Raw genomic sequence first — 24,216 nt, 5'->3', positions numbered from 1 at the left:
GCTGGCCGAGGACGCTGAAGTCCAGGAGCTGTTCCTGGACACCGTTGGAACGACCTGCGTAGTGGCGTGAAAGGTGGACACCCTCCTTGCTTCCCTTCGACCTGCAGGTGAAGGAGGAGGCCTTGTTCCCGCGGGGTTTTGTGTGCCGACGTTTTTAATGAAAGGTGCCTAGTGCCTCGTTAGTCTTACTTCTTCCGCTCCTGCCTGACTCTGTGGGGAGTCTGTGTGTTATCTTCAGTGTTTCCCAACCTTGTGCCTCCAGCTGTTTTTGAACTACAACTCCCATCATCCCTGACTAGCAAGACCAGTGGCAAGGGATGATGGGAATTGTAGTCCAAAAACAGCTGGAGGCACAAGGTTGGGAAACATTCTATGTAGTGATTAGATGGCTGAGTGACAGCTGTAACACTCATGCTAGCCAGTATAGTATAATCTCAGGTTAAGTACTTCATTCGTTCCGGAGGGCCGTTCTTAACCTGAAACTGTTCTTAACCTGAAGCGCAACTTTAGCTAATGGGGCCTCCGCTGGAGCACAATTTCTGTTCTCATCCTGAAGCAAAGTTCTTAACCCAAGGTACTATTTCTGGGTTAGCGGAGTCTGTAACCTGAAGCATCTGTAACTCGAGGTATGATTGTACAGTGGTTCCTCGGGTTACATACTAAAGTGGTGCTTTGGGTTAAGAACAGTTTCAGGTTAAGAACGGAGCTTCGGAACGAATTAAGTACTTAACCCGAGGTACCACTGTACTTAATTCGTTTTTAGTAGACTTTAGAAATAAAAGAAGTTATGCGTCACAGCAAGCTTCCGTGTTGTTTATACTCTGCATGAGTATGGTGCTCACAATGCACAGTTGTGAGTCCATTGCACTTAGACCTGCTTTCTAGGATTGGAAGGTCTCTGGAAGTGCTCCAGTCATCTAGCCCAGTCGGGGCAGAACCAGTTTTTGAGCCCAGTTGCTGGCACCGCTCAAAGGCGTACTGACAGGTGTAACTACCTGCATGAATTAAACAGGTTGCATGTGGTCTTAATGGTTAATTGCTTTTTTATTATTGCATTCCCCACCCCGGTTATTATTGCATTCCCCACCCCGGTTTTTAGGTGTTCTTATTTTTATCTGTAAGCCACCTTCAGTCCTGGCCAAGGGAAAAGGCAGGTTATAAATAAATACATAATAACGTAAGGTAAAAGGTAAAGGACCCCTGGATGGTTAAGTCCAGTCAAAGGTGGCTATGGGGTTGTGGCACTCATCTCGCTTTCTGGCCGAGGGAGCTGGCGTTTGTCTACAGAGAGTTTTACAGGTCACATGGCTAGCATGACTAAACTGCTTCTGGCGCAGCGGAACACCATGACGGAAACCAGAGTGCATGGAAACGCCGTTTACCTTTGCGACGCACCGGTACCTATTTATCTACTTGCACTGGTGTGCTTTCCTACTGCTAGGTTGGCAGGAGCTGGGATAGAAAAACGGGAGCTCACCCCGGTGTGGGGATTCAAACTGTTGAGCTTCCGATTGGCAAGCCCAAGAGGCTCAGTGGTTTAGACCACAGCAAAGAGAAAGTTCCCTGCTCTTTCTAAACTCTTGATTGTACTCTGTGGAGAAACACTTGTTTTGAGCTTGCGAGCTGTCTGAATGACAGTCAGCGGAGGGCAGGGCTCCTGCACACATATACGGTACTCTGTATCCAGTGCTTTTTTTTCTAGAAAAATAGGTGCTGGTACTCACCATAAGTTGTTACAGTAAGTGCCACACTTTTTAACAACAACAGGTTCTGGTACTGTGTACCCTTGAGTATCCCCTGGAAAAAAGCACTGTCTGTATCTTTCAGTGTATTAAACCAAATTTTTCCTACTGCCTAGTGTGACAAGCTCTTTAAAGAACAGTTAAAGGTGTTTATCGTAGGGATGTCCTGGCTGCATGCAAAAGGTCCCATTCTCCTCAGTAGTGTTCACTGGGCCTGTGGACGTTGTTCAGATGTCCATATTGTAACTGCATAGATGGGTTATTTGTGCCAAAGGTAGGGAGGAAATGTCCTAGTTCTTCAGAAAGAAAGTTACGCTAAATAATGCGCTGTAAAACCCCAGAAGATCATTAGGGGGTAGTTTTAATAATACTTAAAAACTATGCTAAAGTAACATTAATAATTCTGCCATATTCCCTCTGAAACGCTTTTGCATACTCCCTGTGGGTTCATGTATCACACTTTGGGAAGTACAGTGGTACCTCGGGTTACAGACGCTTCAGCTTACAGACTCTGCTAACCCAGAAAAAGTACCTCGGGTTAAGAACTTTGCTTCAGGATGAGAACAGAAATCGCAGCAGCGGGAGGCCCTATTAGCTAAAGTGGTGTCTCAGGTTAAGAACAGTTTCAGGTTAAGAATGGACCTCTGGAACAAATTAAGTTCTTAACCCAAGGTACTATTGTACGGCCCTAAAGTGTTGCACCTCTTCCCAGTTTTGTATCAACCCTTAAGTCCTGAAGAGCAAACAGGGGTGTAACACCCTGATAGTGCCTGGTTGCTTGTGTAGTTGAGGCAGCCCTGAATTGCAGGCCAATTTCTAGCCAGTTGCTCACGCAAATTATGAAGTCTTAGAACCATAGAATTGTAGACTTGGAAGGTACCCAAAGTGTCATCTAGTCCAGCCTGCAATGCAAGAATCTCACCTAAAGCATCCACGACAGATGGCCATCCCAGTGTCATTTGTTCAAATTGAACAATATGCATTTTGCAACTCCAGAATTTTACAGAGATGCTTAATGTTCAGAAATCATCAGTTGATATGTCCTCAGTGGGTAGAATGTTCATGTGTCTTGGTGACTGAATAATCTCTCCTGCTTTGTGATGGTAACACACCACAGAAGTAAGGGCTTATCTATACTTAACTTTCCTCCGCTCTTGCCAGGTATGGTCCATGCCTTAAAGCTCCAAGCGCTCTCCCCCCCCCACCTTTTCTCTCTGGAGCTTTCCCTGCGAAAGCCTGCCCTTTAAAGCAAATGGCAATCAGTGAAAAAACTAAATTGATGTTTGCTCAGGTTGAGCACTAAAAAGTGGGTCTTCGCAGGGAATGCTCTGGGGCAAAAAAACCCCCAAACCAAACCGAATAGAGCTTTTAAATGTGGATCTGTGCTTGGATAGGGAGTGGCAGCTGTAGCCAAATTCTGTATTTTCAGAGTTGGAGGCAGAGAGAGCGGTGGGTAAACTGCAGTAGAAGCATTCTTGGGAGGCTGTGGCTCCCTTTGGGAACCTGGTGCACAGTCAGCAGGCTTTGTGACCCTGCTACACAGCTGCCTGCTTTCACCAGGCACTACTTGCAAATTGCATAAATTGAATATTACAAAGACACCCAGAGGACTTATCCACACCTCTGCTTGCCCCACCATTTTCCCCCAGGGAAACACGATCTTCAGCACTGAATCAAAACAAACCGCAATTAGTTTTTCCATGGATTGCTGTTTGCTCCAATTCAGTGCCAAAAAGCTGCTTTTCTGGGGTAAAGTAGCAGGGAAAAGGCAAAATCACTTGGATCCATGCCTAAAAAATGGATGAGCAGAAAACTGCTTGGAGAACTGGAGGTGTTGATGAGCCCTAAGTATCCAGTACTCTTCTCTCCAAAGGAATCATGCTGTAGTGCAGGCATAGTGAGCCCGTGGTCCTCCAGATGTCATTAAATGCAACTCCCATCAACCCTGACCATTGACTATGCTGGCAAAGGCTTGCAGGAACTGGAGTCCAACCACATCAAGAATGTTACAGGTTCCTCAGCTCTACTATAACATGATCCCTGCAACTTCTCACAGTTTGGTGGCGTGAGTGAGTAACAATACTATACAGTTGGAACAGATGCAAAATGTTCACTCCAATCAAGCCATAGAACCACACTGTAATGCAAGCCAGGAGGACTGGTGAACCTTGCACAGAATTCCTGTCTCTCTTGGGCCAGGAAGTTAAGAATAACAAATTAAAATGCAGCTCCTAGTACAAAGACAACATAGATATGGTTGATTCCTGCCCTAAAATGTTTGTACTCTGCAACTGAAACCATTTTCATAATAAGCAGGCCAAGAAACATAAAGGAAAGTTTAGAAAATTTATTAGTGTGTGTTCTTTTTTCCCTTTGAAATACCAACACAAAACACAGCAGCAACAGATGTATGGAAGTAGCCTTGCTGGAGTTAGATTCAGGCAACATTTATAAAGAAAGAGTGCAAGATGAATGCAAAAGCTGTGGGTAGGACTTTCCACTTTGCTCTGTCCCTAAAAAATGGATTCTGTGTTAGACTCCAGCCCCCACACTTGTTTTCCTGGGAGAAAGTAACAAGAGGTAGCTGTTTTCTCTGTAGAAAATTTTAGTCAGGGATCATTTGATATTTACACCTTTTCAATGCTCAAAGAGTCATGCAGCAGGAAGCCCAGGGCCACAACTGGATAATAGGATATACAGCTGTTTTGCAGACTCAGTGGCAGGAGGGGATCTGAAGGCTAACAGGTCCTTTGCTCCACAGTCAGATTCTCCAAACTTTTACTTACATCTACACCATGCTTTAGGTCACATACCAAATTAACCCTCTCACTAGGGTTGCTAGTCTACATCTCAAATATTTCCCCTAAAACACCTTTAAATGTGCAGCTGACAAAGGAGATGAGGCAGCGACAGCTTATCCCACCCATTTTCTCCCCGGTGTTTTTCACACACATTCTGGGCAGCACACCTGGGGATCTCGCTTGCTATAGCTAGCAGAGGAAGGAGCATAACATTGGAATGGGCAGTGGGAATGGCCTCTGCCTTTTCTCCCAATTTGTTGATGGGAGGGTGGGGACCTCAAGGCTGCAACTGAGCAATCTTACCTGTCCTCCCCAGTGTTGCAAGCAGGAGAGGGGCGAGTTGCCCCAAGCATGAGATGCCAGCAAGGCTCAAGGAATACTTTTAGTTTCACTTCATCCCTGTAAGCTCCCAAGTCTTGCCTGTTTCTTAACTCCTGCTCTCCCCCTTTTGCTACTAAAATCAAAGTGCCATTAACCTTAAATCATAAGTTTCCACTGAAAACAATATTAAACATCTTTCTAGCATTGCCTCAGTTCTGTACAGTGGGTTCCCCATCTTTCTATCTCTTCTGGATTTTTGTACTGTCAGCCCAGGAACACAACCGGATAGGAATACTGGCAGGTACATACATTTATAATTGCTCTTCATTTCTTATAGGTAAGGTCTCCTGTTAAATGCTCTGAAAGAGAGAGCTGGTATTCAGCAACTACTTTTTCCTTCACTGCAATCGGAGAAGCTACAAATGTGGAACTAATGTCTTCCTCAAAGCTCTTTAAAGGGATCATAACCCCCATCTAACTTGGAATAGGTTCACCATGCCCATCAGGCAACACAGAATCATAGAGCTGGAAGAAAGGCAAAGGTCATCTCATCGAACCCACCTTCAATGAAGTAATCACAACTAAAGAATCCCTGAAAGATAGCCACCCATATCTCCAGTCAAATAAGCCACCTTCCTACACAGTCCATTCCACTGCTGAAAACCTCTTGCCAGGGCTTTTTTTTTCAGCCGGAACTCCGTTCCGGCACCTCTCAGGTGGGTGTCATTCTAAGAGAACGAGGGAGGTATTCATGGTGAGTTCTGGCACCTCTTTTTCTAGAAACATAGCGCTGTCTCCTCCCATCTGTCCTCACGTTTAGTTGGAATCGCCTTTCTTGTAACTTGAATCCATTAGTATGGGTCCTGCCTTCTGGGGCAGCAGAAAACAAGCTTGCTGCCTCTTCCATGTGACAGCCCTTTAGCTATTTGAAGATGGCTATCATATCCCCTCTCCAGGCAAAACATACCCAACTCCCTCAAGCGTTTTCATAAGGCTTGGTTTCCAGACCCTCGGTCATCTGGGTCACCTCCTTCTGCACGTTCCAGCTTCTCAATATCCTCCTTAAATCGGAGACAGAATATTTCCCTTAGCCACAGGGAAATTCAAGTTCCACACACTAATTACTGCTAGTGCAGTGAGCCACCGGAGAGTCGTGCAAGCTGCACAGTGTACTGACAACCGCACAAATTCTCTCCTCTTTCTTTGGCATCTCTTTCTGGTGAGGCTTCCACACTGACACAACTGCTATCTGGACGAGCCCTTAAGGCTGAGATTCCAAATCTGTGCAACACAAGAGGGGCCCAAGCCAACGTCACACACTACACTCTCTTGCCCCTTGAAACCTGGAGGTCCTGTGCAGCATTGACCCCCTTCCCTCCCAAGACACCACACCATATAGCACATGGCTCCCCCCCAAAAAAAATCCTGGGAATGGTAGTTTGCCCCTTGCAGAACTACAGTTCTCAGCGCCCGCAACAAATTACAGTTCCCAAGATTCTTGTGTATTCTTGTGCATTAAACATGAATAAAATGCAGCGCTCTTTCTACATTTGAACACATGGCTTATAATCATCAATCTTGTTTAGAAACCTATTTGGACATACAGACTGCTTATATTAATTTATATGTTTAAATTAGAAGTGATGAAATATTTTTATTCTTAACGTCAGCCGGAAATTCTCAAATTTTATTTTTCTCTTTTTGTTATACAGTACAGTGGTATCTTGGTACTCGGAACGGTTTGGCTCCCGAACAAACCGGCTCCTGAACGCCGCAAACCCGGAAGTAAGTGTTCCAGTTTGCGAATGTTTTTTGGAAGCTGAACATTCGACGCGGCTTCTGCTTGAGTGCAGGAAGCTCCTACAGCCAATCGGAGCCTGTGCCTTGGTTTCTGAACCGTTTTGGGAGTCAAACAGGCTCCTGGAACAGATTACGTTTGAGAACCAAGGTACCACTGTATTTGCATTTTTAAAAAAGTATTAAATACTTATGGCCATGTATATCAACCCAAGAGACCGATTTCCTGACGTATGAATTCTCAGACAAAGCCAGGGCCAGATTTAGGACAGCGCAACTGGTTCCCCTGGCCAGGGTGCAGGGGCCAAGGGGGTACCTTCTTGCCTCCTTCCCAAAGCCTAGTAAGTGTTTGCTTTGGGGAGGAGGTGTGAGGGCTCTAACAGGTTAGTGCTTTCCCAGCTTTGGGAAGGCAGCACAAGCCTCGGGCAGGAGGGCAAATTTCGGCCTCGCATAGGGCGCCACATTACCAAGGTCTACCCGTGATACACCTCAACACTACATCTGACACATTTGAAGGAATCACAGAGGCTTCACTGTAGTCCAGAAATCACAATCTCACCCTTGAGCCTAAAGGGAGGAGGGAACAATATGAGCTGCACTTACAAGGAAGATACCTTCCCAAAGGTTGTGTGGGTGTCATGGGGCAGAGCCTCGCTGCTGCCATCAACGTTGCTACTGCTTGTCTGGGGTCTGAGGCCCCACAGCTTCAACCTACTGTAGATGCCACTGCTGATTTCCTATTGTCTTGGAAGCTGATCATGAAAAGTACAGGTGCATATAGTATCCCATTAAAACAACAGCAACCACCTTATTCCCATCTGTGTCCCAAGTACAGTCATACCTTGGAAGTCGAATCTGTTCCAGAAGTCCGTTCGCCTTCCAGAACGTTCAGAAACCAAAGTGCGGCTTCTGATTGGTTGCAGGAAGCTCCTGCAGCCAATCGGAAGCCCTGTCAGACGTTTGGCTTCCAAAAGAACGTTCAAAAACTGGAACACTGACTTCCGGGTTTCGATTGTTTGGGAGCCAAGGTGTTTGAGATCCAAGGTATGACTGCATTTAAAGTCTGGGGGAACTTGGGTTACTGTTGCCTTGTGGTTACAAAAGTGCCGTCTCTAACATTTGGCGTCCTTCCCTGGTCCTGCCCTTTGGTTGCAAAGCATGGGAGCAATGCTTGTGGGAAATCTCAGCAGCCAGAGAGGTTCCTGAATATAGCTGCAGGTACTGGTGGTGGGAGGAATTTAGTGCCCTTAATATCTTCTTGCCCGTGATTAGCAGAAGCAGAAATGACTATGAAAAACAAAGATGAAAGCTTTTCTTGCCACAGATTTTTTTTTTTTTTTTGCTGTTAATTGTTTTTAGTGCAACTCTGGTTCAACTGTACAGATCCCTTTAGCAGAGGCTTGGAACCCTAATGCCCCAGAACTGTACACATTAGAAGATAGTGCTCCGGGTAATCTTTTGAAAACAGGTTTTTATTTTTATTACTATTACTATGATTACTGGGTGGTGGGTGGGGAGGAAGGTATTTCTGGGCAATCTTTCTACCTGCCATCCTGCCTCTTCTACATCTTTCAAAGCAATATCCCACGGGAGGCGGGGAGAGGAAAAATAAGTTCCTACCTCCTTTGTATTACAACTTGCCAATACGTAGAGGTAAGCAAGACAGAAGAGGGCCATGGAAACCAGGGAGCATGGATTCAAGGGTTATTGTTGGGGAGGGGGTGTCACTTCTTAAGCCGCAGTGCTGATGTGACCCTCGCAAACATCTCCCAGCAAGCAGAAATGTGTTCAAACAAGAAATCCAGAGACCTCAGGTAAAGTGTGTTGACGACAACAGCAAATAGCCCTTGAAATGTCTTTCTCCATTGTCCACCACCTCAGAGGGGAAAGGGAAAGTTTGGGGAAAGTTTCAGTTCATCTCCCGATGTCTAGGTTGAGAAGAGAGTGCAGACCAGTCTTATAAGTTAAAAACAAGTCAACGTGCAAAATATACAGACACTTTCCACATAGGTAAAGATAACGCAGTGCTGGGCTGAAATGCAACTCATTGGTGCTCCAGCGACCCCACAGGATGTGGAAGAGAGAGGAATGGAAGAGGGATCAACCTGGTTCAGTTTTGCAGCTGGATATCTGGGGTGGAGTAAGAACATGTCCTCGGGTATCCTCAAACCCCAGATGCTAGGGTGTCAACAAAAGGGCTTGGAAAACACCTGGTTGCAAACGCTGAATTTTCTAACGCCTCCAGTGTACGGCAGATTGTCCCTGAATGCATCATCTCCAGTGCTGAGACACCGTGGGTGAAGTGGGGTGAAGAGTACCTCCCCCATTTTGCTTACAGGATAGCTGCTCATTCCAGATCCGGCCACACGTCACCGGCAATGAACGTCGGTGGGGTTGGTTTCCTGCTGGATGGCTGGCAGAAATACGCAGAACAGGAAACATGCTGGGGGGGGGGTGGGCAGGGAAGAAGACGACACACATGCAGCGAGAGCTGCAGGCTCCTGGCGAGTAGCCTTGACTCAGAAGCAAGCCCGTTTGAGGTGGCTGTCCCCCGAGACTCTAGCACTTGGGAGCCCAAGAAATCTACCTCAAAAGGGCGACAGCACTTCTCATCCTCCGGCATCTGGTGGTGGGACGGGGGACACCTTTGTAAGCAAGTGGGACAGGCCTCCTTGGTCCTCCTTGCTGAGGAAGAATTCTCTGCTCTTCTGGGGATGAGGAGAACAAGGGCCCGCTCACTCCAGCACTCTCCGGCCTTCCTCCGCCCAGCTGCCCACTCCCTGCCCCACAGGACACTAGAGCAGAGGAGGTACGTCCCCACCTACTGCTCCCTTCAGGAGCGGTCCTTCTTGAGAGGCAGGTCCTGGCCCCTTTGGGGAAGCAGGCTTCATCCGCTTCATCTGGACGTGACTCCCAGAGCCTGCTTCATGTTCTCATACACAACGTAGCTGATGCTGACGGCGGGAATGACCTTCATGAAGTTGGGGGCAATGCCGCGGTAGAGGCCCAGCACCCCTTCTCGAGAGAGGATGTGCCTGAAGAGGCCCAGCATGCTCAGCTGTGGGGCACCTTCAATGGTTGCTGCAGAGAGAGGGGAAAGGAGCAGAGAGGTCAGGGCCATATGTTTGAAAGCTCCTCCAACAAAGTTCCAGGAGAGGGTCACTTCTGTTTCTGTAAGTGGCCCCAGCTTTTAATTAACATTATAGCTGTTTCAGCATAGGAATGGAATGAGAACATTCAGCGAGACCTGGCCGAGGAGGTTCCTGCATCAACAGTGATTGGACGGAACCCATTCCCTGCTTTGGCCCATCCAACCTCTGTGTAGGAATGTTCAGGGAGGCAGGAGAGGATATATTGTTTAATAATATCCTTCCTAACTTGCGTTAGCAAGTCCCTTTACTTAGCAGAGTGCATTCCCCTTTTAAATGTGCACAGCAGTTAGGTGGTTGCAAGCTCGTATAAGCTTCTCAATATAGGATTCCTGGTAATCCCCTTTTCTCCCCCTTAAAAAGAACAGACACGACACAATCTTGTGTAAAAAGTATAAAAGAAGTTTACTCACATATTCAGTTCACAGATGGATCCCTGAAGGCAGATTTAGGTTACAAAGTATATACACGTGGAATCTATCCCATATGGAGATAGTCCCTTTGTCTTCTGCTGAAAGCCAACAGAACATCTCAAGCTAAAAAGCTGTTGCTTCTCTGACAAATGGAGTCAGAGGGGGGTGGGCTGTGTTCCTAGTGCTTTTGTTACCTGCACAGGTAAGGTCACGCCCACCTCTAGTCACATGCAGAGGAAGTCTGTCCCAGCCCAGGAGGAAACAGGAAGTTTTCTACTGACTGGAGCAAACATCCACTTTCATGTCCACTCTAGGAATGTTGTATTTGACTGCTCTCTATGTATCTTGGTGAGGCCTATCCAACAAGCCAGAGCAGTCCCCCCACTCCTCCTCACTGACAGTCTCTCACTGCCCTCTTCCTTTGGGCCCAATCTACACAACTGCCCTGAGGGCGAGTGCAAGGCATGTGAATGATGGTGCTGTGTCGCAGGCCTGGAGAACCTCTGCCCCCTGGGCCAGATCAGGCTGTGTTCTCTAAGCCACCTGCCTCACACCTGATATCATAGGACATTAGGTGTGGGACAGGAAAAGGTGTAGCTGCAAAGGAGCAACATGTGCTCCTGGTCTTTCCCTGCCATGAAGGGCTTGCTGTCAGTGCTAACAGCAAGCCCTCGTGGGATCAGCTATGCTAGGGAGTCCCCGACAAGGAACTCCCTGGTAGAGCTGATCACTGCTGAAGGCAGGGCTTGCTGTCAGGAACAATCAGCTGACCAGCGCAGACAGCAAGCACAGCTTGGGAGCTCACAAGTGAAGGGGTTCTGTGCAAGGGAATGTTTCTCATCTGCAAACCAACTTGAATTCATGGGAAACTCTTCACCTGAGGCAATGATGACGTCAGGTGATTGACATGTGAGCAACCTGATGGCCATTTCTAATTCTGGCTTCAACCACATCCCTACCTGCTTGTGCACTGTCTCACCAGAGTGTTACATGTTCTGGCTATCTCCCACTTGGACTACTGCAATGCGCTCTGCTTGGGTCTACCTTTGAAGGCGACTCAGAAACTACAATTAATCCGGATTGTGACTGCTAGACTGGTGAGTGGGAGCAGCCTCTGGGACCATATAACACTGGTCCAGAAAGGCCCACACTGGCTCCCAGTAAGTTTTCGACCACAATTCAAACAATTGGTGTTGACTTTAAAAGTCCTAAATGGCCTTGGCTCTGTATACCTGAAAGAGCGTCTCCACCGCCATCATTCAGCCCGGACACTGAGGTCCAGCTCCGAGGGCCTTCTGGCGGTTCCCTTGTTCCGAGAAGTTACAGGGAACCAGGCAGAGGGCCTTTTCATCCCTGCAGAATGCTGTCTCATGAGATGTCAAGGAGATAAATAACTATACAACTTTTAGAAGACATCTGCAGGCAGCCCTGTACTGGGAAGTCTTTAATGTTTGATGTTTTACTGTGGTTTTATAATTTATAATTGGAAACTGCCCAAAGAGCCTGGCGCTGCCTGATGAGATCACAGAGCAGAGTCAGGTGAAGCCTGATGTTGTGTGTGTGTGTGTGTGTAAGTCTAAACTGAAAACTCATGGCCAGCCTTGAAACTCAGCAAGTATGAGGAGATATTGTTATGTTAACAGGCCATTGTTTCTTTGCCCTTCCAGGCTCTCCCCCCCCCCCGAGTTTCTTCCCCACACTCCTTATGTCCCCCTATTGTTAATGGGGCTTTGCAGTTAGTCCAGCCTCCAGCTCATTACACCTCAGTCACAGCCACCTTCAGTGCTCTCCTTGGAGGCCAGACTGTCTGGACGATGCTGCAATCTCACCTTGGGCTTGCATCCGGGTCCGCACCAGAGCTAGCGGGTAGCTGGCAATCTGGCCGCAGGTGCTGGAGACAGTGCCACAGCCCAAGAGCACCAGAACGCCCGGGTCAGCTGTGTCCTTGCTGTACTTCTGCAGCCAGGTGTTCTTCAGCGTCTGCCACAAAAGGAAGGGGAGAGGAGGAGTTGGTAACTTGGGAATCTGGCGCAGGTGCATCCCAGGGCCTAACACAGATGGGGAGGCAGTGGCTTTCATGCCAAGCCTTGGAATCTGGCGAGATTGCTGTTTAGCCACACAGCATGGGAGAGAAAGGGTTCCTGCAAGGGTGGTGGCAGTGTCTTTCAAAAGGGCTTTAAGGAGAAAAGGCTTCCAGGTCAGTATCCTTCCTCACAGAGGACTAGCAGAATGCTGTGTTACTTTTATGGTTGTTAGCTGCTCTGAGCCTGGCTTCGGCTGGGGAGGGCGTGATATAAATTATTATTATTATTATTATTATTATTATTATTATTATGCGATGTTGAGGTTCCCTTGCTGTTCGTGCCAACCCCATGCCCAGTCACTCACCTCGTAAACTGCCAGGTCAATGCCAGCGTAGGGAATGATGCCCAGCATGTTTGGCAGGTAGCCCTTGTAAAAGGCACGGATCCCTTCCTTCCGCAGGACCTGCCTGGCACAGTCCGCCACCCCTGAGTACTGACCCGTCTTGCGGAGGGTCAGCCGTGTTTTTAGAACCTGGAGAGAGAGGGGGAGTCAGATGAACTAAGGCATGAATATCCCTCCTTTATTCGTCATCCCCTCATATTAAGCAACAGCACCCAGTCTGAAATCATGACAGCCATGTTTCTCTAGATGGCACAGGGAAAGAGACCAGTACATCTGAAACGAAACTTGGTGAAATAAAATCCCACCATACTAAAAAGAAATGATCAGGACCTTCCTGTCCCTTAAATACAAAAGTTTCTTCTGCCAAATGTCTTCATGGTAAAGGTAAAGGGACCCCTGACCATTAGGTCCAGTCGTGGCCGACTCTGGGGTTGTGGCGCTCATCTCACTTTATTGGCCGAGGGAGCTGGTGTACAGCTTCCAGGTCATGTGGCCAGCATGACTAAGCCTCTTCTAGTGAAACAGAGCAGCGCACGGAAACATTGTTTACCTTCCCGCCAGAGCGGTACCTATTTATCTACTTGCACTTTGACGTGCTTTCGAACTGCTAGGTTGGCAGGAGCAGGGACCGAGCAACAGGAGCTCACCCCTTCACGGGGATTTGAACTGCCGACTTTCTGATTGGCAAGTCCTAGGGCTCTGTGGTTTAACCCACAGCGTCACCCGCATCCCAATGTCTTCATAGTATCTGTCCACAAATTAGTAGGGACAACTGGGGAGAAATTGCACTGCAGAGGGGATACTTCTCCTAGGCCTGTATTAGTTAGCAGTACAGTGGAATATCAGGGACGCAGGTGGCGCTGTGGGTTAAAGCCTCAGCGCCTAGGACTTGCCGATCGAAAGGTCGGCGGTTCGAATCCCTGCGGCGGGGTGCGCTCCCGCTGCTCGGTCCCAGCGCCTGCCAACCTAGCAGTTCGAAAGCACCTTCGGGTGCAAGTAGATAAATAGGGACCGCTTACCAGCGGGAAGGTAAACGGCGTTTCCGTGTGCGGCTCTGGCTCGCCAGAGCAGCGATGTCACGCTGGCCACGTGACCCGGAAGTGTCTCCGGACAGCGCTGGCCCCTGGCCTCTTGAGTGAGATGGGCGCACAACCCCAGAGTCTGTCAAGACTGGCCCGTATGGGCAGGGGTACCTTTACCTTTACCTTACAGTGGAATATCGGTTCTCGAATGACTCCATTGACGAAAGTTTCAGAACCCAAACGCCAAAAACCTGGAAGTAAACGCTTCCATTTTCGAACGCACCTCAGAAGTCGAGCGGCTTCCTCTGTGTGTTTTTCAATTTTCTCAGTTGAATTTGCTGACAGCCCTTTGCTCCTCAGTTTTCGAACATTTCAGAAGTTGAACGGTCTTCCAGAATGGATTACGTTCAAAAATCGAGTTTCCACTGTAGTGCTAGGTTCTCACATTCATTTGGGTGGATATCATGGATGAAGTCAGCAACAGAATGAGAATTTGCCCCTCAAGCTCTACTACCAAAGAAAACTTACCTCCATGGGGTAGATTATGGTCTGTGCTGTGGCACCAGCCAGGGAGCCAGCAATAAATCTCTCCTGCACCCTCAGTGTTTCCTGCTGCCCACGAATTGCCCGCTTGATCTGCAACGATAAGTAATGGATTGCGAGCCACAGATAGATTTGGTAAACTCCCCCCTTAGGCACTTTGGGCTGAGTGAAGGCGATGCAGCTGAGTAAAAGAAGCGTGATCCTTTTAGGACGAGTTCTTGCAATAAATACATGCCCAAGGTGGAGTTCCATGTACTTAGGTATGGGAAATACTGTCCTCATTGTTCTGCCCAGTAATGAAGGACTTTTTAAAAAGGAATTAAAATGCTGTGCACACGTGCACAGGGACAACATGCAAAGCTGCAGCCCCGTCCCCAGGCCGTACCTGTTCGTAGGCCATGAACTTGATGGCAGACTCAGGCGCGATCTTGAGCACATTAATCCCGTTGCCTCGCCACAGGGAGCGGATGCCTCCTTCGCGTATCATGCCTCGCAATCCGCCCAAAACATTCATACTGTTGCTCTTGGAGGCGTGAACCTACAAGCAAGATGGAAGCACAATGTCAGGGCCTGGGCAAGGAAAAAAGAGCTCTCCTTCTTGACAGCATAAGTAACAATGGCCATTTTTCAGGGGTTGGGGCATCAATGAAAAAACCAGTGCGTGTTGCGGGAGCTGCATCCCAGTATCATTTGCATCATTCCAAAAAGGCCCCTCAAATTTCACCATGGAGTCCACTGGGAAGGCACAGGAGGCAAGATTGCTAAATGTGCAAGATTTAAAGGCTCCGAGAGGGTGTTGCTGCTATTTTCTGGGAGAAAGGAGGAGGGATGCAGACAGAAGTCAAGGTTGGCGTTTATCCTATGGAAAAAATAGGAACACTAGGAGAAGACTCTGATACAGCCATGTTCTTCTTCATTGTTGATGCAACTCTTTGATTGCACACAGTGTCCTCTATGGTGTGCAGTGGTTAGAGTGTCAGACTAGGACCTGGGAGAGCTTGGAAAAAAGCTTGGGATATGAGTGCAATACCTAAATAAATGAAATCTGTTTCCCTGAATGTTAAGGTTTGCCGAGGGGAGCAGATAAGGTTTAACACTAGTCAGAAATTAAGCCACCTTCTGCGAAGAAATAAGCTCTGTAGGTCTCGCGTGCACCTGTCCACTTCCCCCAACATCCAGTCTCTCCTCCCATTTGCCATCTTCAAATGCTGTGGGCGAAGAGATTGGTCTTTTTCAACAATTCCCAAGGCCAGTCTTTCAAAACATACTTCAAACACTGGTCACGGTATTTCAAAATGTGTTTGAGCCATGCCATAGGGAGTTGTGGTCTTCGCTTGGAGTTTAATGTCAAGGGCAGAAGCTAAGAGGCGCAATAAGTTTTGAATTCACATGCCGACTTTTCAGCAAATGGCCAGCTCTGCTGTCGTCGAGCCTGCAGATAACAGCATCGCTTGCACTCATCAGAGTGCTGTCTTTGGACTTGGTGAAATTCCAAGACCAGTAAACCCAATGTGAAGGCTGATTCTACACAGCCGTTTCCCCTGCCATATTTCAGGAATCAGGGAGGCACCGTATTTTTCGCTCTATTAGATGCACCGGACCATAGGACACACCTCCCGCAGAAGCCAGGGATAGCCGTGCGAAGGCTCCGCAGGGCAGCGGGATGAAGGCTCCCCGCTGCCCTGCGGAGGCTTCGTGCCGCTAAGGCAGAAGCTAGAACAGCAAGAGGGTGCACTGTGCAGGGCTCCCTCTAGCTGTTCTGGCTTCTGGGGTAGTCCGTGAAGCCTCCGCAAGGCAGCGGGGAGCCTTCATCCCACTACCCTGCGGAGCCTTCGTGGGCTACCCCAGAGCTGCTCAGGAGCGTGGGGCATCCACTCGCAGCCTGCCCGCTGCTCCCAGAGCTTGTTGGGGCTGGCGGGGGAAGCTCTGGTTGTTCTGCCGGCACCCGGGGTTTCCCCCGCCAGCCCCAAAGAGCGGCTCAGGAGCACGCATCTGCACGTAGCCTGCCCGCTGCTCCCAGGGCTGGAGGAGGAAACCCAGGTTTCCCCCGCCAGCCCCAAAGAGCAGCTTAGGAGCATGCCACCCTCCGGCAATTTAGCTCCAGGGACCACACATTCGCTCCATAAGACACACAGACATTTCCCCTTAGTTTTTAAGAGGGAAAAAGTGTGTCTTATGGAGCAAAAAATACGGTAAAGGAAAGACCCCTGAACCTGTAGGCTCCTGCTTGTATGGGGCAGCCCTTTTTCTCCTTTTACAGTCTTCATGTGTAACATGCTATGTAAAAAAAACCCTGGTCATAACATCCTCAGCATGGCATTCTGGGACAAAACAGAGGCCCTTTTGAGTTTGTCATTGCCCCACACCACATGAACTGATGCCACCATTCCAGGTCCCAATGCAGAATGAAATACTGTTTCCCTTCCTTCCGTAATTCTGAGCAGCTCCTTGCCTGCATGAAGACTTTCAGTCGGTCCAATGGGGCAGTTCCAGTCCTGGAGACAGCACCAGCCATGGCTCCAGCAATGAGCTGCTTCCACCACATCCCTGTCTTCTTCTCCTTCTCGGAAAACTCATCTGGGACGGTGAGGCACTCGCCAATGTCAAGGACCTGCAGAGGAATGCAGTCAGAACAGGAAAAAGCTAAAGAAAAGACAAGCAGCTCTACCCACATTTGACTAAGAAGCATCTATTATTAAGGAGACAACCTCCAGGGTGGAATCTAGACACATATAAAAAAAAGTTGTGAAAATGTTTTTTTTTTAAAAAAAAAACGCTTTGAAAAACATATTGAATTTGCCATAGCTCACCATCACCATCTAGTGTCTCATTTGTGTAATGCACTTTGCAACACACTTAAAACGTTTTATTTGCAGCTGTATAGCTGAGTCCCAGGTCTGGATTTGCGAATATTCTAAATGCTCCAAAAACGTCAATTTCCATCACATTTTAGATTCAAAATTTCAAACTGGAATTTTGTTGAATGGGTGTTTTCTATTGAGCATTGAAATCAGAGTACTTCTTAAATATTCTTGCTTATTTTGACTCAGGATTCTTGCTTATTTTGACTCAGGAAAATGTAATATATGCCATCTCATAACCTCTCAACTTTCAAATACTACATGGTGTCAGATAGCAAATGCTATACCATATCAGTCGTGCAGTAAGAACGAAACCTGCTCCAAGCTTCCAGCATTCTAGCATTTCTAAGACGCCTTTTGAAACTACCCTCCTGTGTAAGCAACTCTGCCATTCGCCTAGAACTTAAGATCCCCTCCCTAGAGATTCTGATGTGGAGACATGCCTTTAATTATTGGCTGTCCCTTTGGCATAAATTGCCAAACTACCATCTTATTCAGTGCCTTTGGAGAGATGAATTCACCAACCCATGGGCAACAAAAATCCATTCCAAACTGTTGTCTTATGGAATCTCTCCTTCCGATATACTTAATTTAGATCTAATTACAGCTAAAAAGGTCATCAAACAAAGATTGGAGGAGGTAGATTTGCAACAAAATCTTACTACAGGTGGAGGTACATGTTCCCCGATAAATCAGGGCATTACATCTATGTCCCAGATACCTCGATATCTGTCTACTTTATCGGCTGCGTCGCATAGATTCGCATTTGTTAGAGCCAGATTTAATGTGTTCCCCTCAAATGTTCTGAGCAATAGATTTTCTAACGGTAAAACCTCTGTTTTATGCGCATGTGACAACAAATCAATAGAATCCCTCTATCATATCTTGTTTAATTGCCCCTTATACATTGTTCCCCGATCAAGGATCCTGAGTTCAATCATTCTGGAAATTGCTGCTAAACCACCTGAATTACATCTAGCTTATCTACTCCAGGACATTGACTCTTATAGAACATTACAGGTTGCTAGATTCCTGATTTCAGTTCTTTCATATAAAAGACTTCATGGAATGCTGCATGACTATTAAAAATCCAGTAAACTCTATGCACCATCTTGATCTTCAAGGCCATAACACGGTACATCTAGAGATTGTAAATAATGTGAAAGAGATTATGCGTTGAAATATTTTAGTTGATATTTTAGATTGTAAAATGCTATTTTATCTTTTGATTTGTTTTACCTTGTGGGCTTATAGCCGAATAAAGTATTATCTATCTTCCAGCATTCTAGCCAGTGAACACAAAGACACTGGGAATGACTGAGATGCTCCTGAGACTTTGTTTTCTTAAAATCATTTAATTAAATCAAATCACTTTGAAGCTGCAGTCCTACAAATCAATGGAGTAAGCAGAGGAGGGCTTGTTCTGAGCAAACATGGATAGGATTGAATTGCAAACATATTCAACCTTATATTTAGGCTTTTTCTCATTTGGATTGATTTATAATGCTCTTCTATTCCATGCAGCTGGGGTGCAACGTTTCCCTGCCTCCCTTCCAAGAATTCTGCCAATGGACCTCCCACAGCCCATGCCATAGCAGGGAGTGTAAATCACAGTAGATCACAGAAGCCTTTGCTACACCAACCAGCTAATGACCTGCAACAGATCCTGTTCAAGGGCAGCAGGAGTTTAATACTGAAAACATTCCTGCGCTCAAGGACTCACATGATTTAATAAGACTAAGCAGAAGATCAGACACATGCAAAAAAAGATCAGTTTGCAGAGAGCTTATTGTAGCGGCAAAAGGCATGGTCGATATTAATGTCGTCAGAGCACCAACGTCCTTGGGTCTCCTCACTTTGGTAAATATTCTCTGGGCTGTTTTGGCTAGAGAGAACCCAGACCTTCACTATGCTTGCATGAACACACACCAGCAGTTATAGCTTCCTTTACATACATTCTCCCTCTTCTCAGGGTGATAGGTTTAAATAGATATAATATTCTCTCCCCCATATATATATATATATATATATATATATATATAATGAAGTGATTATTATAGGAGAGATGTGGGGTAAACAAGTCTGTGCAATATCAGCAGAAGCAACACAACACACACACATACATAACGTTCTCAAAAGGAAAGAGCAGTGCCAGATTTATGTATAAGCTAAACAAGCTATAGCTTAGGGCCTCACTCTCTTGGGGACCCCCACAAAAATTAAAGGGGAAAAAAACCTGGATGTACATTTCCAAAATATAAGATAAAAAAGAAATAAAATAAAGCCTGTATTTTGTGTTGTGTAGGCTCCTATTTGTTATGTGCAAATGGCTTTAGATACCTATTAGGTCCATAAATTACCATATAGCATATATTCAACACAAAAATACAGCGACAATTTGTTGTTGGCAAAGGACAGCTGGACATATAAAGGGCCCCATTACCTTCAGTAGCTTAGGGCCTCATCAAACCTAAATCCGGCCCTGGGAAAGACTGACACTTCTATAGTGAGATGGCAAATTTGTGCAATTTTATTATTATTATTAAAGAAATAATATTTCACTGAGAGTGAAATAAGGCAAGCAAGGCCGTGGCTGGGTTACAGGACACAAGGAAATATTTTAGCTAGCATTGTCTAGAGCGTTTGTCTAGGAACCAGGGAGAGCTAGGCTGAAATCTTCACACAACCACAAAGCTCACTGCATGACTGTAGGGTACCTGGAACATCTCACCCTAACCTAACTCACCGAGTTGTGGGGATAAAGCAGATGTGGGGGAAAGAGGCATGCATGCTGCTGTGAGCTCTCTGGGAGTGGGGTGTGGGGTGGGATACGACACAGATTTAACACACAAATCCGTCCAAACTAATTGCAGGAAGGTTTTACACAGAGAAACCTGACAGCACTGTGCTTGTTGGGGACAGAAGAACGGAATAGGTTCTGATGGGCAACAGCTCCCGCTGTGGTCTTTTCAGTGACAGTGGGGAAGACCTGTTGAACTGAACGGGTCGAGACACACCCTCGAGTGTTACTCTTTCCTACAAAAGCAGCGTACCACAAGCCTCATTCTGCACTGAGTGACGGGTTCTGTGCAGCAGGGGTAGCCCAGGTGGTCATCTCCCATCATCCTTGACCACTGACCATGTTGGCTGGGGCTGCAGGAGTGGGAGGCCAACACCACCCAGAGGTCACCATGCTACCTATCACCACCACAAGCATCTGCCCACAGCTGCCACAGGAAACAAGGCAACAACTGGTTTGGTCCTGAGCGACGCAATGGAAACTGAGTATACTGGCTTAGAGAGGTAAAGGGGGGCGGGAGGAAATAAGGAGTCTGGATCCAATAGAGTAGACCTGTTGAAATCAATGGATCCAATTTAGTCACACTCATTAATGCCAATGGGTCTACTCTGAGTAAAATATAGTGGAATGTCAGCCAGGGATTCTGGAGAGATGCCTTGGAACCTCAAGGCAGCCTGTGGGTTAGGAGGGGGAGAAAAGAAAGTCCCAGCCACAGAGACGTAGCCCTACCATCTCATGCTCCCCCAGGATGGACTCGAAGCCTTTGGGGCGCCTGTAGTCACTTTCCCACAGCTCAGCCAGGGACAGCAGCCTTGAATTCCCATGGATCCCCGAGGAGCTCTGGCCATCGGGGCCCTTCCTGACGGGAGACAGGTCTTCCATGCCGGGAATGTGCAGGAAAGTGCTGGGCACCAGAAGGAGGGCACACGATAAACCCTCCTGCAATCTCCTAATGGGATTGGAGGGATAATCAGGGGGAGGGGCTTGGGTGCGAGAGCCAATCCCATTGGCACCTGCGGATTACAGACACGCAGAGCAGGGAAGGGGGCTGGCCCCCAATGTCAAGAGAGGAGTCAGAAAGAAATGGAACTCAGGGGAAGGGTTGGCTCAGGGGTGCAACTTGAATTTAAATTTTTTTTGGAGGGGGAGGCCCAGGTAAGCTCCGCCTTGCATAATCAATCACAAGATATGGCTCTCACACACCATTTGAATGGCAATGCTCTCCAACTCTGGGAGGGCCAGGCGCCCTCAAATATTTTTTGGGGCGCTGAAAGGACCTCATCCCCTAGGAGTTGGTTCCTGTGGGCTGACCCGAGAGTTTTGGGGCCCAAAGGCAGAAAGGCCCAACAGCACACACATAGACCCCCCCCCCAGGGAGCCTGGTGCATAATCATCGGGAAATATTCTGACATGCACCATATTGAAGTGAATGGAAGCTGCACAGGGCTGCGGAGTTCTTGCACAGTTCCCGCTCATCTAAAGGGATCATGGGCAAGAGATCTTCCCAGATGGTGGCAGGACTGCTTGGGCTCTTGGCCTCTGACCCATTCCACCCACAGGCTCCCCAGTCCTCTCTCAGTGCCGGGCACTCAACACCTGGAGTTCCATCGGCCGCCATCTCTTATCTCTCTCTCGAAGTGCAGCAGGTGAGAAAGGGATGCTGGTGGAATGGTCAGATCTGAGTTCAACAGGGCATGTCGGAGAGCAAAGAGTTTAAGGTGAGGATTGTGCCTAGAGGGCCTTGAAAGTGACCAAGCTCCTTCTCCCCTGGCCTTCCAAGCTGACACTATGGGCAAAGTCTGGCAAACAGGGATGGGAGAGACACACAATGCGTTTAAATATAAACTTTAATCTTCCCTGTTCCAATCGGCTGATGAGATTAGCGTGGCTGGAACAGGACAGTGAAGAAAGATCTGAACTATTCCCCTTCCTATTTCCTCCCGCCTCCTGTAGAGTTCAGGAAGGGTGGAAAGGGAGATGGGGGGACATCACAGGAGGCTTCCTTGCTCTTCCCTGGAAATCCTTGGCTTCCTGGCTATGCTTCGCGCTCCCTGCTTCCTTGAGGGACAGGCGATTCTAGGAGCAGCCTTTTCCCAATGGCAACTTTCTTGTGGGGATGGTTTCCTACAGGTTTGCTGCATTTTAATGAGGTGTTTTTATTCACTGGTGCTGAGTGTGGAAAAGCACAAAGTAGAAGACAGACAGTACAAGCCTGGTATTTGCTTCCGGCGGGGATGTCCCTTCCCCTAAAGTAACAGATTGATACTCTGGGAGTACTCCAGTACATCAGGATTCTGATAGGTCAGCAGAGTCTCATGTAGCTTCTACAGCTAGGAGTGCTTATGCATAGCTAGCTTAGAATGCTTTGCCAGCTATGGCCAGTCCTAGATCAGGATAGTCCGGCCTCCCTTAACCATGCTCTGATGACCTCCCATATCGACTACGGTACTGTGCTGTGTGTAGGACTACCTGAAAGATGGTCTGGAGCAGAGGTCGTCAAACTAAGCTCTGCTGGTAGGATACGGCCCACTAGGCTCATTAATCCGTGAACCTTGCAAACCCTGCCGCCCACTCGGTCAGTCCCCGCGCTAAACAGGCGCGGCACACAGGCCTTGCCGCACAGAGACTGACTTCAGCGACGCAGCACGGCTTCTGATTGAAGAAGAAGAGTTTGGATTTGATATCCCGCCTTTCACTCCCTTTAAGGAGTCTCAAAGCGGCTAACATTCTCCTTTCCCCTCCTCCCCCACAACAAACACTCTGTGAGGTGAGTGGGGCTGAGAGACTTCAAAGAAGTGTGACTGGCCCAAGGTCATCCAGCAGCTGCATGTGGAGGAGCGGAGACGCGAACCCGGTTGCCCAGATTACGAGACTACCGCTCTTAACCACTACACCACACTGGCTCTCCAGTGGCTGCAGGAGGCGGCTGAGCAGAAGAAAGCAGCAGTGGTGTGGAGGCTGCCCAGGCCAGCGGCATCTGAGTGCCGCCCCTTCCTTCCTGCTAAGGTGGCCGGACGGGAAGGAAGCGGCAGCAGTATGGAGGCTACCTCTGTCACCCAGGGCAGCGGCATGGGCTCTGTGCCCCGCTGAGACAGAGGACGCCGATGCTGCCGAAGACAAGGCAGCGGCAGCAGTGGCGGCATGAGTGGCATAGGCAGGGAGGGGGCCTTTCAGGAGGGGGCTGCTTTCGGGAGACGGTGGATCCGGCCCCCCACAAGGTCTGAGGGGCAGTGGACTGGCCCCCTCCTGAAAAGGTTTGCTGACCCCTGGTCTGGAGGCTGCAGGTGGTGCAGAATGCCTGGTGGGACCCTGCGCAATAGATCCTGACAGTGCTGCACTGGCTGCCAGTGAACTACCAGTCCAAATTCACATAAAGCCCTAAATGGCTTGGACCCAGTGCTTGGAACAGTGCTTTCCATTTATGGAATGCTTTCCCTAGGGAGGTGCATCTATCTCCCTCATTACTGGCTTTCAGGAGATATTTTAAAACATTCCTGCTGACTCCAGGCATTTGTTGACTGAAAGGCACTGTTCCAGGCAACCCTGAACATACTAGTACTTCCACTACTACTACTACTACTACTACTACTAATTTATTATTTATACCCTGCCCATCTGGCTGGGTTTCCCCAGGCACAATGGGCGGCTCCTAACAGAATATTAAAAACACGATAAAACATCAGACATTAAAAACTTCCCTAAATAGGGTTGCCTTGAGATGTCTTCTAAAAGTCAGATAGTTGTTTATTTCCTTGCCATCTGATGGGAGGGCGTTCCACAGGGTGGGTGCCACTACCGAGAAGGCCCTCTGCCTGGTTCCCTGTAACTTGGCTTCTCGCAGTGAGGGAACCACCAGAAGGCCCTCGGAGCTTTGAGAAGCTTTGAGAAGAAAGTGAGAGTTTCCAAGGCATGCTCTGGTTCATGGGGTCACGGAGAGTCAAACACAACTAAGACGATTAAACAAACAAGCAAGCAAGCAAGCAAGCAAGCAAGCAAGCAAGCAAGCAAGCAAGCAACATATCTATCTATCTATATCTATCTATCTATATCTATCTATCTATCTATCTATCATCTATCTATCTATCTATCTATCATCTATCTATATCTATATCTATCTATCTATATCTATCTATCTATCTATCTATATCTATCTATCTATATCTATCTATCTATCTATCTATCTATCTATCATCTATCTATCTATCTATCTATCTATCTATCTATCTATCTATCTATCATCTATCTATCTATCTATCTATCTATCTATCTATCATCTCTATCTATCATCTCTATCTATCTATCTATCTATCTATCTATCTATCTATCATCTCTATCTATCT

General features: G+C 47.6%; 1 protein-coding gene across 1 annotated transcript in view; it reads right to left on the bottom strand.

The window, feature by feature from the left end:
* Positions 1-4,074: 4,074 nt before the first annotated feature.
* The window catches only part of LOC307206719 (mitochondrial adenyl nucleotide antiporter SLC25A23-like), a 49,660-nt gene continuing 29,518 nt past the window's right edge, over positions 4,075-24,216 (bottom strand). Inside the window, exons 5-10 of the mRNA XM_079960099.1 lie at positions 16,668-16,826; positions 14,601-14,753; positions 14,201-14,308; positions 12,612-12,779; positions 12,053-12,203; positions 4,075-9,742 (exon numbers count right to left, since the gene is read on the bottom strand). Coding sequence (XP_079816225.1) covers positions 9,558-9,742; positions 12,053-12,203; positions 12,612-12,779; positions 14,201-14,308; positions 14,601-14,753; positions 16,668-16,826 — 924 coding nt within the window. The 3' untranslated portion in view covers positions 4,075-9,557. The remainder of the gene's footprint in view (positions 9,743-12,052; positions 12,204-12,611; positions 12,780-14,200; positions 14,309-14,600; positions 14,754-16,667; positions 16,827-24,216) is intronic.

The sequence above is a fragment of the Podarcis cretensis genome, assembly GCF_951804945.1.
Source record: "Podarcis cretensis genome assembly, chromosome: 17".
NCBI classification, from domain to species: domain Eukaryota; kingdom Metazoa; phylum Chordata; class Lepidosauria; order Squamata; family Lacertidae; genus Podarcis; species Podarcis cretensis.
This window is presented reverse-complemented; position numbering and strand designations above follow the sequence as displayed.